Source organism: Haemaphysalis longicornis, unplaced genomic scaffold (assembly GCF_048455015.1).
Source record: "Haemaphysalis longicornis isolate Haplotype H1 unplaced genomic scaffold, Haemaphysalis longicornis Haplotype H1 scaffold_6, whole genome shotgun sequence".
NCBI lineage: Eukaryota > Metazoa > Arthropoda > Arachnida > Ixodida > Ixodidae > Haemaphysalis > Haemaphysalis longicornis.
Window position 1 is genome coordinate 26377058 of NW_027526407.1, and position 19288 is coordinate 26396345.

The 19288-nt window shown below is 46.9% G+C and overlaps 1 protein-coding gene across 1 annotated transcript in view; it reads right to left on the minus strand.

Annotated features, from left to right (window-relative positions):
* Nucleotides 1-18985, minus strand: part of LOC144142334 (uncharacterized) — a 33649-nt gene extending 14664 nt beyond the window's left edge. The window contains exons 1-4 of the mRNA XM_077673756.1: nucleotides 17992-18985; nucleotides 14992-15065; nucleotides 12003-12191; nucleotides 23-308 (exon numbers count right to left, since the gene is read on the minus strand). Coding sequence (XP_077529882.1) covers nucleotides 23-308; nucleotides 12003-12191; nucleotides 14992-15065; nucleotides 17992-18067 — 625 coding nt within the window. The 5' untranslated portion in view covers nucleotides 18068-18985. The remainder of the gene's footprint in view (nucleotides 1-22; nucleotides 309-12002; nucleotides 12192-14991; nucleotides 15066-17991) is intronic.
* Nucleotides 18986-19288: the final 303 nt, after the last annotated feature.

Below are 19288 nucleotides of genomic sequence, written 5' to 3' on the forward strand. Positions count from 1 at the left end.
TTATCCACGAACTCACTCTTACCCTCGGTTAGTGGACGGGAGTTGTACGGCCATCCAAAGGGTCCCGGCCTGCGCACCAGCAGCTCTCGGCCGGCCGGGAGGGCGTAGCGCACGCGGTAGTAGATGTGCCCGTCAAAGCCGATGAAGGAAGCCAGGTTCTGTTCGTCTTCGTCCTGCGCTGCTTGCACGTAGCGCATCCAGTTGGACTCGGCCAGCGGGCGGCCGTCCACCAGGTACGGGATGCCGTCCCCCCACCGGCCGATGGGGGGCCCCGCGTCGACGCGGTACGCCTTCCCCGTGCCTGGCAGCTGTTGAGGAGAAACACTGGCTCACAAATGCACTTCAAATGTCTAAACTCGGGGGCTCAAAATATCCAAGTGTGCCCCACATTCCAGCAACACATTGAACAATACTCACCAACTCACAAGTGAATGCTTTAACAGGCAAAGGCCTATCGCGATGCTTTGAACAAAAGACAACTAAACCAATGCTCGCATACATACTACAGCAGAACCTCGCTCATACGTTCCTCAGTGCTGCGTTTTCTTGGCTGCTACGCTGTTTTTGACCGCTCCTGGTGCAGCTCACATACAAGTCCCATGTATTAAAATCCTCACTATTACGCCGTGGCTCAGAGCACGTTCCCAGATCATTCGTCGCAATCTGACACTCCGAACCTGGCTGGGCAACATGCATCAACCACCATTTTGACGTTTGACGAGCCTTGACCAGGCTTGGCTATGGAAATGACTCCATGAAGCCGCACGCGGGTGCAATTCGTCACCACTCGATGGCCCTATGTTACACTATTGTACCACCATCATCGCTGTGCTTACAACGGAAGTTTCACTTCGGAACGCCAGAAGTGCGTATTTGCCATAAAAGCCCCACCGCAACAATAGAACGCGCCTTCATCGTCATCGTGCTCTTCAAGCTTTGAGAACACCGCTGAACTTGCAACCGCGAACTTTGTCGTGTCTTGATGATGTGAAAACGGGAGGCGCTTTGCCTTCAGGAAGAGCTTGACGTACTAAACACAGTAGGCAAGCAGCCAGCACAGAAGAGAGTCGACATCACTAAGGACCTTGCAATGCCATGCATGGTGTTTTCCAATGATCGCAAAAAGGAACAATCTTACACTCTTGAGTTTCTGACATTCAAAAGCGAAAGTTGCAGAAATGTATGGTTGGAAGTCAAAACTACACTGTTTGGTTCATTTTCGAAGGTTTCCTCACTGCTGCGTTTTCCTGGTTGTTAGTTTTGTTTTCCCGGTCCGGTGAAAAACGTGTGAACGGGTTCCACTGTATATTTCACTTATATCCTACAAAAACGTCAAAGCAATGCACTTTGTCACCTTGTGACCAGCTGTGAGTGGCAGAACCATTCATTAGGCTCAGTACAGCATGTTGTTAGGCTAGCTGGCACTGCATTTCAAGAGTAGAAAGAAAACTCCGTGTCAAAGACAATTCACAATGAGGATGGGACAGGACGGGTGCCAGGTTTGCGCTCTGACAGTAATAATCACTGAATTCAGCTGAAAGTATCAAGTAGTGCTTGTTCGCAAAGCTATTTTATCATTTTAGGCAGTTTTGTTGCCTCTGCGCATGTTGGTTTAGGTCGTGTTGCAGTTCTACGTACCACAGGACCATTCGCAAACCGTTTACAACAGCTTCAGTTTTGTTTCTGTACCCCGAAATTCAAATTTGGTGCAACTACGCAGTTACCCAACTTCAAGCCTATCTGCCATGTCGCCTTCAGCCTCCACTACTGATCCTGTCTCATCCTCATGGTCTTGTCTTTGACGCGCAGTTTTTCTACTCATTCATTAGGCATAAACTTGCTTTAACAGCTACTGACTTCATAACTTCATACCACTTCAATGGCCATCATTACTAACTAGATGCACTGCTACCCTAAGACCCAACTGATCATTTGACCGCCTCAAAAAAATGGAAGAGTGAACAAACATTTAAACTAATAACAGCACCCAGGAGAGCCAAATATGTGGAGAGAGAGCCTATAAGTATTACGCACCAAGCAAAGGTTGCAAATCTCACCACTGTACATTGACAAATTGAAGATACCGCCTCACTAGTGTGACATACGGCTGCTGATATGGTGTGGGGATCCGCTTGATCCCCGTTCCTCCTCCCACGAGCGCGATGTTCGAACGAGCGCGCTTTCCCGCGAACGTGACATCACCTCGCGGGCCGACACGCCGGAGGGCACTGACTGTCCTGCCGCCGCTGTCGCTCCTTCTCGCCCGGGAACCTGCCTCCTCTCCCCTGCTCCTTATAAGCACGACACGTGCTTCGCGCTCTCTCGGGGATCACTCTCCTGGCTCGGAAAGGAGATGTAGGGAACGCGGGGGATCGCGGCTCGTACGCACCCTCACCGCCACTAGTCCGGAGCGGGGCCCCTGACCCCAATCGGACGCGCGAGGTAGGCTAGTCCAACCTCGCTGGCAGCCCCGTGTCGCCTCAGCCGTCGCGGCCCGCTCGAGCCCGGCCTTGAGGCGCACGTCATTACAGTGTAGTTCTTAACCCTGTCTTGGCGTTATTATGCGCTGTACCACTCGGCCAATAAACCCCCTGGTTCGTCCTGGCCCTTTGGAGCCTGTCGTCGCCTGTGTCGGCGAGTCGAATCCGTCGCGGCGTTTCCCTCGTGGACACCGCGAACCTCCTGTGGCATTTTGGATGGGTCATTTTCGGGCGTGGGGAAACACCCTGAACCCCACTTAGGCCCACAAGGGACCAATGAGCCCACAATGGCAATGGCCGACAAAACTACCCGAGTGTCAGCCCAGTGAAACCATTAAAGGAGCCATGAAGAGAAAACAAGAGTTTTATTCGAAAGATTAGGTGTTTCATAGTACCCCAAGCGCTTTCCCGGAAGCAAATGATGCTTTATTCACTGAGAAATAAGGCAATTTAAGCCAAAATTTTAAATCTCCCGCTAAAATTGCACATTTGGTGACGTGAGCAACAGCGTCACACGGGCCGGTCCATGAAACAGATACTTAGTATGTCGACTCCGTATAGCACCCACACGCGGGAGTCGACCGAGACGGCGGCCATTTTAAAAATACTTGTAAAACCTAGTGCACCCGCAGCCCTAGTCATGGAATCGCCTGATCCGGAGAACAAAACTCTCGCCGAGGAGCTAGGGCTTGCATTTAACAACCTCACACCACTTGAACGCTCAATGCTTCAAAGTGCACGAGCGGCAAGAGTTGTGGGATACGCGGTGGACGGGAAAGCGACCATTCCGCGATAGCCACAACAGACGAACGCCCTGCCGTCGGCACCGCTGCCTCGTCAGCCCCGTCGCGACGGACGAATACAGACTGGTACGTATGTGCCGTATTTTTATTACGGTTAATAATAGTTCAACTTCAGTAGCAGTATCGCTTATGCCAGTTGGCCGGTGTGGTGTATGGAAAGCCGTTCGCGCGAGCTCTCTGCTTCGACCAGAAAGATACGAGCGTCAATGCGCGGTGTTTACGGCATTTTTTCCCCCAAGGTCAGAGCGCCTCGTCTGCGCTCTGCGCGACGTCTGCGCGACGTCTGCGCGACGGCGAGATGTCGAGCTCGGCCAGGCGGTAGTGTCGTACGCATTGACGCACACGCTTGCGTGTTCGTTCGGAACTTCAACCGTTTACTCCACCGTTCTTTGTCATAAAAAGAATGTGCAGTATGTTTCACGGGCATTTAGCTCGCTATGCAAACTGTAAGCCCTGCCTAACATGCGTTTGCTTTTGCCGGCCTCCGCCAATCGCAGAGCATTCTCGAGTGACATCATAGGTTCTGTTGCGGAAAATGAGCTGGTGGGTCGCATGGTCATTTCCTTTTTTCCTAATTATGTAGCTTATTTGAGCGAAGTTTGCGTTATAAGTGGTGTCATTATGGTTCTAACGAGGCAATCTTTCGAATGAACCAAACTTGTGTTTTCTCTTCATGGCTCCTTTAAACAGGCCACCAAAGCAAAATATAACTTCGATAAATTTGGAAGTACTAGCTCTGGTAACTCAATCAGGTCCGTTTCAGACACAAAAGGCATTTAAGGCTGAAAAAACACAAGAAATACTGAAAAACGTTTAAATTTAGCACTACAGACATGTAATATGAGCAGGAGTGACATCATATGTGCCATAACTAAAAACACAATGACCAGTGTTTAACTGCACGTTAGCATTAAAGCAATATGATCTAATGCAGGGGTGCGACAGCTGAATCAGATTTGGGAGCAGTTTTTGGAGCAGCGAAATCTTGATTTTGGAGCAGAAGAACCTTTATTTGGAGCAGAAGAACGTCATTTATTACGTCACCTCAGGAGCCTAAAAAAACAAATTTTTGGCGACTATGGGGAGAAAAGTGCACTTTTTAATTTGTTTTGAACGTACATAACACTGATACAGCATTTCAATAAAGTTTTTTTCTATTCCACTACCCTTTCGCAAGCCATTTTTAAATTCTGAGGCTCTATGCATAGATAACGTGGAGCGCCGTTTTGAAAAACTAAGCAATTTCAAAGCATTTTTACTATCATGTGAATGCAGAAATTATTATTTTTGTAATCCCAGACTGGGCTTTACACACAGGTGTAGAGCCACGGCAAAAGTTGCGCTAAACGAGGTGACAGTCGTCGCACCCCACCAGCCCTCCCATTTCAATTCCCAATGTGCACGTTCATTACGATCTTAATTTGAGTAATGTTGGTATATTTAGCCACCTCCCTCTTGGCATTAAATTTCACTTCAGATAGATGAACTATTATTACTAGCCTGCAATAATAGCCCGTCCCGCTATCGGACACAGCTTGAACATTTTGCGGTGATGTAGCCTGCGCCGCCACTTCTGCAGTGTCGATCGTCCCATTACCGCCGCTCGCTGTCAAAGGCAGCAATAACTCAGCGTTTTATAACATCAAAACGAGTTCAAAATTTCACTTCAAGCACGCACCGGGCCTCACACTGAAGGCCGAAACTCGGCGAATTCGCGGGCACCACGTTTCTGATGAACTCCTGTCTTTCGAGTCGCGCAACTTCCCGAACAGACCAAACGACTAAATGTAAACCCAGGCAGCCTCATAACCAAAACCACGGTAGAAATTGGCGAAGAGCACTCTGCCTGAACCACGAGCAACTACTTAGCTCGGCGCCCATGTTTCCCAATCTTCTCCAGACCAAGATGGCGGCACCCCGTGATGTCGTTCCGGAGATACGGCGCTCCGAAAATTGCCGTTTTTTCATCAACTTGCACAAGTAGTTTGTCGCCTCAGTACACATAAGTATTTTTTCTACAGGACTTTGCAATGGTTTTGGATGGGAAGACTTTAAAATCTCACAGAATATAACATGTGCAACCCGACATTGTGACTTTCAAAAAGACTATCTCGGGGAAAATTTATGCGGGTTTTTTATTAAATGGTCAATTGATTAAACCTTTACAAACAACATCACCCTGGGGGTGCTGGAAAATTATGCCATCAGTAAGCATTGTTCCCCACCGAAACTGACGGGAGCGTTAAAATCCTTGGCTCTCAGACTGTTTTGGAACAGCCCGGCGCAGAAAAACACATTTGTATCAGAACTGCACAATATGCGCAGCTGTCTCACTCCTGTCTAATGCAGGGGTGCTACTGACTAATTGCAATTTGGAGCAATTTTTGGAGCACAAATATTTAGGTTTCGGATCACTTTTGGAGCAGCCAAATAGAAGTTTTGGAGCACTTTGGAGCAATAAATTATGAATTGTATAGACATATAGGAGGGTTTTTCGGGAGGGAAATCGCAAGTAACAATGGGTTGCATCGAGAATGAAATGCTGCCTTAAGGAAAACTAGTATATGTCTATACAATTGGCACACTGAAGACAGTCAGAAGATGATCACAACTTCTTTATTTGAAATGAAACTGATGAGCCCACTGCACCCGCATTCTAGAGCTACATTGACAGCTGCCAGCTTGGCCATGTTCTCGGCAAGGCTAGAATTAGCCTCAGAAAGTAGCACCTGGCTACATTCAACATCATCCATGTTCCTCCTAGTCCAAAATATTCCGACAGACTCCTTCCTTCAGCTTTGTTTTGACACTCTTCATTGTGTTAGGGTCGTCACTAAAAAAAGCAAAGGAACTTGTTCCTTGGCAGGTGAGCAACACTTTTTTCAATAGAGTCAACCAAAATGTTGGCTGTGGCACGACCCAAGTTAAAAGACTGCAAGTGTTCAATGACAACTTTGCACCAAGCCCAGCACATGGAAGGAAACACAGCATGTTGACGGAGTCACGAAATGCTTTCACCCGCGGCCGCACTGCTCAATAGCATCCCAAATCGAATGCACTGAAAAGGCAAGTTTCTCGCACAAGGGCAAAGACAAACGCAAGCGGAAAGAAGAAAATTGTAGGGCAGACACGCAACTACACCGCGGCCGCAACTTTCAGCCCAGCGGACCGACCGCGCACGCTGTCAACGCTGCCGCCGGAGCGCCGGAGCCGCCGCCGCAGCCGCCGACACAGCGGAACTCGCGACCGGAGCGCCCTCTCAGCGCCTACGGTAAAGCGCCTCACGGTAAGGCGCCTACGGTAAGGCGCCTACGGTAAGGCGCAGTTCCGAAACTGAAAAAAGTATCTATAAACGTTGTACCGAGTGGTACCTGTGACAAATGCGACAAATGGCGCCGAAGAGCAACGCCTACAAGCATACAAAGCCCGCCATTCTCGCGCTGTTTTGGTACACCCGCCAGGAGGCAGTAACAACTGACAAAAAAAAATGCTGGCAGTCATTTTGGAGCACACTGGCGCAATACGTTGTGTTTATATCAGTTTGGAGCAGAGAATTTGCCTTGGCGCAAATTGGCGCATTTGGCGCAAGAATGGAAGCCCTGCTAATGGAATCACCTCGTCACTTTTCGGGGCGGTGGCTTACATAGGCTGCTGCCTATCGCTCACACAAGGTTCTTGTGAAATCATGGAGAAATCGCTGGATGGTGGCTCAGGAGTCACCGCTGCTGCATTTGTTTTCCTTGGTATCTCCACTACTTCTTTGAAGTTTTCAGTAAAGTTGGTATCATTCTTATTCAGACAAATCAGTCTTTTTAACAATTTCGTTACTGCAAAAAATTGACTGATTTTTAGTGAATTAAGAAACATTTTTTATTCGCTAAACATACTGGTTATGCACTAATTGCAGCATCATTGAAGCATCATAAAATGCGGATGATTGAATGACCTTTCCAACAACACCAGTTGTTAAAATGCTTTCATACATTATATATGCGAGAAAAATTTTAAAATCAAACTTTTTGTCAAGTTTTCATAGAAAATGATAAAAAAGGAGTTGTGTATAGCAAGCCACCAATTGTAGAAAAAATTTTGAATACAGTTAAACCTCGATATAACGAAGTCGTACTTGCGGGCGAAAATTTCGTTAAATCGAGAATTTCGTAAAATCAAGGTTTCGATTTTACAGTTAACTTAACCAGTCATTGAGGTTTCAAAACCTTGCCCATCGCTCAGAAACAACTGCTATGTAGTTACCTCTCCACTTAAACCGAAATTTGTACTAAAACTGGCCGCGAAAATTGTGTGAATTAAGAGCTTCAACACTTAGGCAATAGAATTCGGATAGCCGACAGTAGTTCGTGTCGTCGTAAAACCGGTGCTTTTTTTCCGCAACGCCTCATTAAATATGATAGCAGACTAGGTTTCCACTTTTTCTTTTTTTCATTTCAGTCACTACTAAACGCCGCTGTCAATTGAACCTGCGTCCATGCCCCGTGAACTTCACCCCGGCGAGGTGCTGGTTCAAAGTTACGCCTCTTTTCGTCCGTTCAGTGGTAGGCTTAGGCGCGGCGTTGAGGGGTGCAGCGGGCCAACAGCGGAAGGGTGCTATAAAGCTTTCGAAAGACTTTTTTCATGCACAAAGGCTCTGCAGTATGGGCGCGTGATGCAATCACGACACTTGAGATAAAGCCATGATTGAGAGTTGAGCGGAGTACACACGGACCGCTTCACTTTGTGGAGCAGCACTTCGGTGCTCCCGCTAAAGCGGAAAGCTTACATTAAATATCTTCTGGCCAAATTTGATTAAGCAGTTACTTTTATGCCAGCTGAGCCCTAAAGAAACCGATTTCTCCGCATCGCAGCTGTCTAATGAACACGTTTTGACCACGTTCGGTGAGCAATTTATTGCCACCAGCTCTCGATGTTCAAGCCATAGTGAAGAAGTCCGTAAGCAGTGCTTGGCGTTTCTTGGCCAGGGTGGGCTTTACGTGACGCTCGTATGCTGACAGCGCTAACAAGGCTTGCTCTTCAACATTCGCGTGCGCCTGCGTGCCTTCGCAGAACGTCGATGGCATCCATCACTTCAATGGCCTTCGGTTTCATTGACACTTCCTCAGGCTCTTGTTCGGAACACTTTTCTTTCTCTTGGAGTGCTCATGCTGCTTATAAAACTCATCTAATGATGGACGAACAAAATATTTGTGCGGCGCTCAGTTCTGTGCATGTCTTGGCCGTGAACTCGGTTCGAAACACCCAGGACAGGCAAAATAAACACGAATGTGGTTATCAGCGAGCACAACCTAGAGCAGCAGCACCGTGAGCAATGACGCGTAGAAAAAAAACACTTGAAGTTGGCTTCGGCTAAGCATAGAGGGCGCTGGCGTAGGCAACGATGGAGACGTCAAAATGGTGGACGCACTATTAAACCGTCCATAACCGCTAGCGGTTTTTGAGCAGCTTTTTTCATTGCTTTTAATTGTCAACCGCATAATCCACCGCTTTTCTTTCATTTTAGCCTTTTAAGAGTTATTGTGAGTACTGAATGTTTTCAATGTAGGTTTTGAGAGGCAAAATAAAACGTGCCTCGACCGGAATTTCGTCCTCCCTTTCTTGCCACGACTTCGTTAAATCGAAAGCGCCGCACAAAATTACTTAGTAAAATCGAGATAAAAATACATGGATTTAGCAAAATTTTGATAGAAAACTTGAAAAAATTCGTTATATCGCGAATTTCGTTAAATCGAGGTTTGTTATATCGAGGTTCAACTGTACACGTTTGGTAGGCAAACATTTTGAAAATACGTCCTACAAAAAATAGTGACTTGCGATGAATAGTTTGTCCGATATAAAAAAAAATGTTGGCATGTGTGGTGCCCGTGCCATGAGGTGAAGCCCAACCTCCATTCCAAAATGCACAATTTTGGCTGGTTCCCCTCAAGAAATTTGGCGGTTTGACATTACCGGAGGCACTAATTTGTCCCCACGTTATGTAAAAAACATTTAGTCAATGACTGACTTTGCATTCACAATCAGCACAGCATTCGGGACAAGCACGCAACGTCGAAATATCTGCATGGAGTTGAAAAGGAAACTCAGTGGTTGACCCTTGTTGACGTCCATTACCTCTCAAAACATAGAGTAGCGCTTTATTATCATCTTCTCACTCGCTACTGTATCTCCGCTTGCAGGAATGAGGTGCGATACACTAGAATTGCGCCCTGCAAGCTTTCTCTGAGCAGTTGCTGCTCGACGAAAGAGCTCAGCACTGCCTCCTCATTGCAGCGCCACCTAACAGTTTAAAGAGGCACTGACACAAAAATTTTGCATCTTGTTTTTGTGTTGCGATAAGTAGCTAATGCCCTATTTACCATGTGTGGAAACCTCATTTGCTTCAGCGTGCGATGGTTGTTTAATTAAAGACGTTTTTAATGCAGCCAGTTGCAGTTTCGGTTTCAGGTTTTGCCGTGAAAGGCTGGATTTGGTATTGCTTGTATTCACTGGCGAGACACGCATGGAGGCCACTGTGTGAGTGCGCCGTCACTCGTTCAGTCGGGCTCCACGGGATGGCCGTACTTGTCCGTGCTAAGAACATGAATGTACTGCACGCTACAAACTCTACCTCGCCGAACGCAAAGTATTGCCTAGAGTCCAACGTGAGTGCGATTAATAACATCTCTGTTGACGCCACCGTTGAGAATCGGGTTGAAACAGGCAGACGACGCACGCCGGTGTTTTTTTTCTTCGGCGTGGCTAAAGCCGCGCCATGTCCGTGGTGCATCGGCCGTGTCTGTGGCCGTTTCCAGTGTTGCCAAGCGAAGAATGCCACCTATAAACAAAGCTGCCCATGTGACTGTAGGATGGATATCACAGAGCACAGCTGCCATAGCACTGTCGATTCAGCGTCGCTGGCAGTTTCTGCTAATGCCCCTACGTGCAATGATCTCATCAGCCGCTTACTGACCGTGGGCGTGATGCAGGCGTTGTGAGTAGAAATTGCTGCCATGGCTAGAGAATGGCTTGCGACGCTCGAAGCAGTGGGTGGAGAGACGCGTGCAAAGAGCAGCCAGCCGGTCCGCATACAGGTCAGCCTACAGATGTGCTAGGCTTGACACTGCGGCGGACATTAGACGCTGCTCTCGTAAGCAGAGCAGAGGACGATTTTTAATGCAATTCGCCAATGCATCATTAACTCCTTTCTCGTATGTGCTGCCTTGTTTGGCACGTGAGTCCCATTTCACGCAGCAGTAACAAGCTACCGGTCAAGCTACCTGCGCCGGCCTGCGCCACTTCCCGGCCATGACCACCACCTGCGCAGCGACCGTGCGGCTCGCTCCGCCCACCTGTTGTGTCCCCGGCGTGTTTTCACGTCCAGTGTGATAACAAGCAAGAAAAATAGAGTGCTTGGAATCGCTGTATAACTTGGGTCGCAGCCAGCTGCCCGACGAGCCAATGAATCCCAGCACCTCCGCCGCCAACGATCAAATCGTTTGTTGCTCGAGAACCTCGAATCGAAGCAGCAAGCCAGCGAGAAATGCCAGCAATGCAGAAGCAGATCTCCGAACTTATCTCATCCTCAAAATTTCGTCAGTACTCCCATAAAAAAAAAAAAACATGAATCCTGCTGGAGACTCCATCCGAATAGATAGTTCTATTATGGAGCAACACTAGACCACCAAAGATCCCCTTGTATGAAAACAAAACTGGCTGGCAAACAGCTGGAGGTGCGCAAGGAGGTTTCAAGCACTCTCCTCATCAGAACTAATATCTGGCAACAGGGTGTTATCTTTTGCATGGAAATTCTTACCGCAGAAATTGAGTTAGGGTGGGCTGAAATCATGAGTGGCATGCTTTTTTCGAGGATCAGTAGCAGATGGCACATAGGCCTGAAGTTGGGTAACTGCGTAGTAGCACCAAATATGAATTTCGCAATGCAGAAACGAAACCGGAGCTATTGTGAACTGTTTGCGAATGTTCGTGTAGTAAATAGAACTACAACACGACTTAGAACGTGTGCAAATGCAATGAAACTGCTTCAAATTATGAAACAACTTTGCAAACCGGCACTGCTTGATATTTTCAGCCGATTGCAGGGAATATTATTGCCAGAGTGCAAACCTGACGACTGAAAATCATCTTCTAAATCCCCATCCGTGCCCATATAACAAAAACTAAACGCTGATTCAGAGCAATTACGAGTGGCACGCCTTCTTTGGTAGCAGTGACACGCGATAACCACGCCCCTCTTCCACACCCACATGATGCAAATGCGCGTCGAAAATCATGTTTTCATTGCAAAATGAAAACAAAAGTGATTTCGAAAGGGCATTTTCTGAGCAAACCCCAAACAGCTTTACCTGTTCCAGAAGCACCTGGAGCGCTATGAAAAGGGGCTCCCAATGTATCATTCAAATTGAACAGTTCTGAATAGGTGTGGCAACAAAAGGGTTAAAGACCTATCGGGCAACACCTAGATCCGAGGGGCATCATCACCTCACTCAAATGGGCACTGCATGACTTCGCACTTGGGTTTAACCAAAAAAGTTGACCTCATGCACTGCTCTAAATTTTTTGCCCCCCAAGTCGTTACGAACAGTGCCCACATCTGCTAAACTTGACACCAGTGTCGTGCATCTGTAGAGTGGGCGAGTGATTCGAGGTGTAGAGAGAGAAGTAGTGGTGGACTGGGGACATCTTGTGCCTGCAGTGTCGCAACCCCCACCTGCCAGGTGTAGGAGCTGGTCTTGGTGAGGTCGTCGATGCGAGCGCCCTCGTAAGGGCCAAACACCGTCCTCGCCGGGAGGGCCTCCGATGTGAAGATGCCGTATCTACGGGGTGCCTTCGCAGACGGAGCGATGTGCAGAGAACTGGGCAGCGTCTTTATGGGGCGCCGCTCATCCCCGAACGGTGCCTGCAGGCAACACAGGATCAGTCAGGTTGTCACTGACAACAGCGTGAACAAGTAGCCAGCGATTCTTCGCGTCCAGAAACATACTCAGTTCTCTTTACTTTTTATGGTGTTTTTAATTGCGCTATCTTGTAGTGTGCAAGTGCTCTGGCGGCTGCTGCTGGGTTTGGCAGCAGCGACGGCGTTGTAACTGAGCGAGCAAAGACAGAAAGAAAGCAACGGGGAAAAGCGTGGCAAAAGTCTGAGGGGAGGGAAGCACGTGCTCACTGCCTCACCCTCACACTTTCGCCAGACGCTCCTCCACCTATTTGTGGCTCATCTGAACCACATGACATTTGCATGGGAGGTTCAAACACGATTTGCAACAACATTCTGGGCGATGGCGACGTGCTGCAAGATAACGGCAGAGTAGTGCGCACTGCAGTGCGTTCGCTGATCACGCGATCACCTCCTGAAACGGAGCAGCTATATGCTGTGACCGAGAAGACAGCAGTTCACACTGTGCACAAATTTCGCATTAGAGAGTATAGTAATTTCCAGTGCTTTTTTGGATCGTCAAAGTGTATTTACTGTATACTCTGTCTTGTCTTGTGCGTATTTTGTATCTATTTGTGCCCCACAGCTACCTGTGCATATAAAAACAGCTAGCTGTGTTTATTAACCGACTCAGGACCATTTCTTATAGTCATTGTTCACACTTATATTCGCTTACTTGGTCAAAGGGACAAATTGTTTTTAGTGTTCTGTCTACAAATAATGTAATTCACTATGCCCCCTAAGACTGTTTATAACTTAGTGAACTATGTAATGACTAGAGGAACCTAACAACTTACGTGAGAAATAGTCCTCATAACTGGTGTCAACTTCTTTTATGGTCATTTATTAAAAAAAAAATTGGCCACGTATCTGCTCACTTTGCGGCAAATGTCGTCTAAAGACCACAGTGCTCTGGGGCCCTTCCAAGTTAATGCCCCTCTTGTCTGCCCCACCCATCTGCCATACTGTTCCCCTCCCACAATAAGCACCATAGAGGTTTGCTCAAGTCAATTCAATTTTTGTGCGTTCCAATGCCTGTGCGCCATCTATTATACGAAGCTTCCATTAACGTTGAACTTGTAACCTTGCCACGTGGTGGCTCTTCGCGTGCTGTCTTTTTATTTTTGGGTCAAAAATACCGTTTTCAACATGTATTTTTTATTCTTTATTGCAAATACCAAGTGCACATCTATTTCCAATTGGAAGAACGGTGTCTAGTACCAATCATGTATTGATGTCTTGCCTCAAATACGCCTAATGTTTCTTTTCCCTGGAAGATGGTTTGGAAAAGTTTTGCTTATAATAACCTCTTGTTCAAGTATTTCTTCAACTTTCGGCTTACAGGCTTAGTTGAGGGACAGACAGGCAGACAGACAGACAGGCATACATTCATACATACAGACAGACCAGAAGCTTTAGGTTTAAGTAGCCCAAGAAAGACTATTGCCTTTTAAAACACCAGCACGTGCCGTACGTGGAAGGCACGGTCACTAATGATAGACAGGCCAGCCTCAAAAACAGCAAAGACACGTGCTGTACGCCAGCCATGGAAACAGCCTACGTGTCTCTCCAAAAGTTCATGCTCTTTAAAGGACAGACGAGTGATTTTTGCGCAGTGCACGTCCTCTAGCTTTTATAGAAGCCAGCATTTTATATAGCAGGGCTTCTAAATAAATTGGCAGAAATAATTTTGATCTGGCTCTGAACATTCTAAATTTTGAAAGGTGTAGTTTCTCAACATGATGCACTTTCAAACGTTCTCTAATTCCGCTGTCAAACGTTCTCGGGTGAAAACCATTTAAATTAGGGCGGCAACCATTTCAGTTCAAGGTGCCTTTTGTTGGGGAAGAAAGTGTATGCTCCCCAAAAATCAGCTGTCTGTCCCTTTAATGCATCCTAGCTACACAGCTGTGAGGCCTGCCGTAGCAGGCTACAGAACACAGATTACCCTGCACATGCGCTGTCTGCATGCAACCATAATTTTAGGCTGAGAAGCTTGAAAAATCACACGGGGGAAGGAAAAGGTGCAGTAAAAAATTAACAGCTGAAACACTAACAGTAAAAGAACCAACAGCGGGACAATTGTCAGACAAGTCAGAGTGCACTATAGGAGAACTGACACACGAAATTTTTGTTACATTTTTTTCGCTCCTACAGGTGCCCAGAAATTATATAACGGCCCACTAGGCGGTTGATCGCTGTATAATTACCTAAAGCCTCGTTTATTTGGGTCAGTTTCGATTTTGGAGGAACCAATACTGATGCGGCCGCCGTGACAGGACGGCACTCCTGACATCACTGTTCTGGCTGCACCACGGCCAGTCGAGCACATGTCCAGACCAGCCATACTCGCACGCACGTGCAGCGCAACGTCAGTCCCAAAACTGTGACACGATGCACTAGGCAGAGCAGTGCAAGCAACAGTAGCCAGTGCGTTGGCTATGTCACGGGAGCCCCGATGAAGGCAGTTTGGGGCGAGGCACTCAATGCATCATCTGGTGTCAAACGGGTATCATTCTGAGCTTTCTCAAGCATGCAAACAGTAGAATTGATCTAAAATATTGTATACTGAACTGTTACGGTTCTTGAGGAGGAATCTCCACATACAGAGGAGGCTTATCTCGGCTTTGAAATTTCGTGCCAGTACTCTCTCTAATGGTTCAGTCCAGTTTTTCAGCGGGTTGTTAAGCTTGCGTATTTCCAATTGTACAGGCTCCCTCCAAACGTCACAAACTACCTCGAGGAACCAAAAAAGAGCGTCACTTACCGGCACGTGCCTGACAAGCCTGTACGGATGCTTTCGGCAGTACCCAGTGTAGACCGTATTGCACTCGTCGCACACTGCAAATACACCAAACAGAGGGAACACAACTCGTTAGGAGTCACGCAGCGATTCACCTTCTTAAAAGCTTCGAGGGAAACATCCACGGATAAATGACAGCTAGCGCATCACTCAAACCAGATTTGCAGAAGTAGCAACAAAGGCCGCAACGAACCAAGGAGCACTGCGAGGCAACTGCAACAAGGCACACACACTGAACTCAACACTGAAATAATTTTTTTACTGCAGCTATCTTAAGTACCTGGGCTTTCCGTAGGAGCAAAACGAGACTTAAGTACAAAGAGCTCAGTTTTTGGCCATCTGTTTTCTGCGCTTTGTTGGGGCGCACCTTCAAAGCCTGAAGTACTGTAGCGAGAATATTTGGCTATCTGTCGGTTACTGAACGAGAAATTACTGCCGTGACACCCAACTCAAGCTTTTTAGAAGACGAGGCCTGACAACTGCTGCAAGCAGTCCATTGCTTGTGAGCTTCACACACAGTTGAAATACTGGCAGCGTAGCTTCCATCCCATTCTGCCCTCAGTGAAGGCTCTATGACTGCTCGAATGCAAATTGTGCTGGAAATTATGACTGAACAAAGCTCGGGACAATCGGGGAGTGGAGCGGTGCACTGCACTTGCATACCAGACCGCATTGAACTAAGCACAATCACCTATCTATTGGCAAAACACGGTGTTGGGAACACTAAAGCACAGTAATAAGTTGGCCTATACTGGTAGATTACGGTACTATTTACGAAATGTGCTTCTTGCAACAACAGCAATTTCGTGTGAATGCGGAAAACGCAGCCAGAAGTATAAAACACCGTTATTGCACTCCATACACTTTCAAGCATGATTTGCAACATCATGAGTCGTGAATGGTGAAACAGGATTAGTGTGCGCCTGTCCAAACACTTCCTTAAAGGAGCCATGAAGACAAACACACAAGTTAGTGTTATTCGAAAGATTTCGTGTTTTATAGTGCCCCCAGTGCTTGTCCGAATGCAAACAATGCTTTATTCCCTGAGAAATTAATTATGCAAGTTAAAATTTTGATTTTCCCGCTAAATCGTGCGTTTTCGTGGTTTGCAATGACATCACAGGAACCAACCGCTCTGCAGCCGATTGGGAAGCCTTGTTTACCGTTAGTGAACCAAGATGGCGCCACCGTACTATGGCAGGCCGTTTTCTGCCTTTGGTTTGTTTTTGACCGTATTGAAACCTGGCTTGTTTTTGTTCAGGGAGAAAATAATCGTTTCGTGAAACATAGTGGTAGCTCGACAAATATGGTCACGTAAGACACCATTGCTTGCGTCAATCGGTCAGTGTCGTCTGAGGCAACCCCAAAGCCCCGCAGTGCTGTGCAGCTAAACCAAGCATAGTGTGCGTAGTACCAACAGCAGTACGCATCGGTACTTCGATGTTTACGTGTGCTTTCGTAACTTCCACTGTTTGTCCTCCCATTCCAACGGCTTTTAAAAGAATGTGCCCTAATTTAAGCGCAAATGGCTCGTTCCGCAAGCTTATAAGCTCTGCCTAATTTGCGTTTGCTTTTGCCGGCCTCCGCCAATCGCAGAGCTGGCTGGTATGATGCCATAGGTTCTGTTGCGGGAAATGAGCTAGTGGGTCGCATGGCCATACCCTTTTTTCCTAATTATGTAGCTCATTTGAGCTGTTTGTTTCCCTGAAACAAACAGCTAGAAAGTTCTGCTAAGTCCAAGGCTTCCAAAAAGCAAGGACTTTAGCTTTCTTACTACAACTGCTGCGAAGGTTTGGACCTGCTTTCATTGAAGTCAAATGTTTTGCTAAGCCTCAAAAGTACCATTGGAACACTGGTGTGTGTGACAGCAAAAGCTGCTGCCCCTTTCAACAGCAATGTCAGTATACGACAACCAAAGGCAAAACCCCATAATTACCAGCGCAACCGTCTTCGTGAACTGACCAGCCAGTAGCCGCCATGTTGGGGAACTGCACAAATATTGTATTTTGGCGCGTATAACCCGCACCAAAAATGCTGAAATTTCAGTGGCAAAGTAGGGGTGCGGATAATACGCGAGGACTTTTCTTTAGTGCAGCTTAACGGAAATGCGAGTTGTGCCGTGAAGCTCCTACCCACTACCATTGACTAAACGTTCAATGACAGCGATTGCGCAAACCATACAAGGAAGAAAAAACAAGGACGAGCGCACTCTAACCACTGAATTTTATTAGTGAATTGTGACTTTCACCTTGCAGTCAGTGTGTTCTACTAGTTAAATATACGCTTTTTCTGTCTAAATAGTACGTGATGTGCTGCTTGAGCAGTAGCTTTGGTGCAGCCTTTCCTGTATTCGAATGTGCGGGCAATACGCGAGGAATTTTTTTCTTTTCCGGCGGGCTGAAAGTGGGGCTGCGGATTATAGGCAGGGGTGGGTTAAACGCACGAAAATATGGTAGTTCCTACTTTTTCTCCAAAATAACACCACCTCCCTTGCTGAGAATGCCTGCTTCCTATGCAGGTGTACTCTTTCATGTCACAGGCACAAAAAAGAAAAAAAAAATGCCTGCTTAAATAACATACCCCTAAACAAAGCATCAGTTGCTGCTACATACCAAAAGAAGCTTTGAAAGGCACTGTCTTTGATGTTACCTTCCAATTATAATGAGATATCATTTAGTCTTCAGCACCCCTTTAGCATTTTTCTGAGTAGAATGAATATTTGCAATGCAGCGACGCATAATCTAAAAATTCTTTCTTGGTTCCAGCTGTATATTAGGTACGGAGTTCTCATTTCTCGTGTATTCATTCTCAGCATACTTCAAACACAAAGTGTTCGTGGCCTCCCCATTTGACGTCCAACTGCTTTCTGCAGCGAAAATAACATCACGCACTCTTTCTCCAGCAAAAGCATCTGGCGAGCGCAAAATCTGGCGAGCGCGATGCCATTTCACCGTTTTGGCTCACCCATCAAGGGTATTTCGTCGTCACTGTCAGCGGTCTTCTCTCCCCATGGGTCCGGGCTTGCGTCTCGCTTTGCCATCCCTGTTCACTTGAGCCGGTGCCCCGGAACCAGCGGATTCTGCCACAATACTTGGTTTTGAGCCCTGCAGTGACAAAAGGAGATCACCATTAACAGCCACAACCTGTTGACACACCAAATGTTACATAAAGTATTTTTGGCATTAAACGTCCACCTAATGTGCAAGTTACAACCCCTATAAACATCTTAAAAATCAAACTGCGCGCAAATTAACGAGGACGTGAACACACTGAAGACACCACAAGCGCAGACTCACAACTGGTTTATTGTTACAAAATTCGAACATTAAATACCCAGGCGCCCCACATACGTCACATTCTCAGCGCTATCGGCTGCACACACAAATAAAAAACTCAGAAGCACACGAATGACAGATAATTCCGCGACGATAACACCATCACACATGAAATATCCTCCCCCTCTTCACCACGCATGCCCTGAAGAGGCTTCAAATTCATGTTTAGTGCCCATCTATGTAGGCGACTTCGCGACTAAGCAAGGCAATAGATGGGTGACTAATACAGTCTGAACCAGCTTTTAAAATGTGTCTGGCCTCGACAATTTCTCTTGTCTGCTGATTCTTATGCCTAAATAAAATGGTTGTGCGCTCAAACACAGGGGTACATTCAGGGGTACATTCAGGAACGCATGCGCGGCAATGGGAAGACATGTGGCTGAGGTCCCGGTTTTCTTTCGAATAGTTATGTTCCTTAAGTCTTGTATTTAAACAACGCCCGGTTTGGCCAATGTATACCTTGCCGCATACAAGTGGTATGGAATAAACAACCCCCGTGGCACATTGGACGAACTTCTTTTTGTGATTAATACCACATGCTCCTTGACGTTTTCCTGCCCTTTTGTTCACTTTTGGGCAGATCTTACTTAACTTATTAGGAGCTGAAAACACTATTTTTACGTCATACCGCCCGGCCACTCGTGGAAAGGGGAGGAGCCAGGCAACGGAAGTCGACCAATGTTCAAAAAACTGTGGACTACCTGGTGTCGTCGCAGCTAAAGGTGACTGTGGCTGACAAAGAAGGCCATTTCGTAGTTATGCCAGAAGGTGTTTATAACGAGAAAGCCAGCGCTGCTGTAGCAAAGAACTTTGTTTCTACTTCCGTTAAGGTAGAACGACTGAAGGAACGTGCTATCGCGCTTTTGCGTAGTAATAATCTAGAGCGTCTGGCGTCTTCCGTTAAAGCACAAAAGGGAACTAAGCTT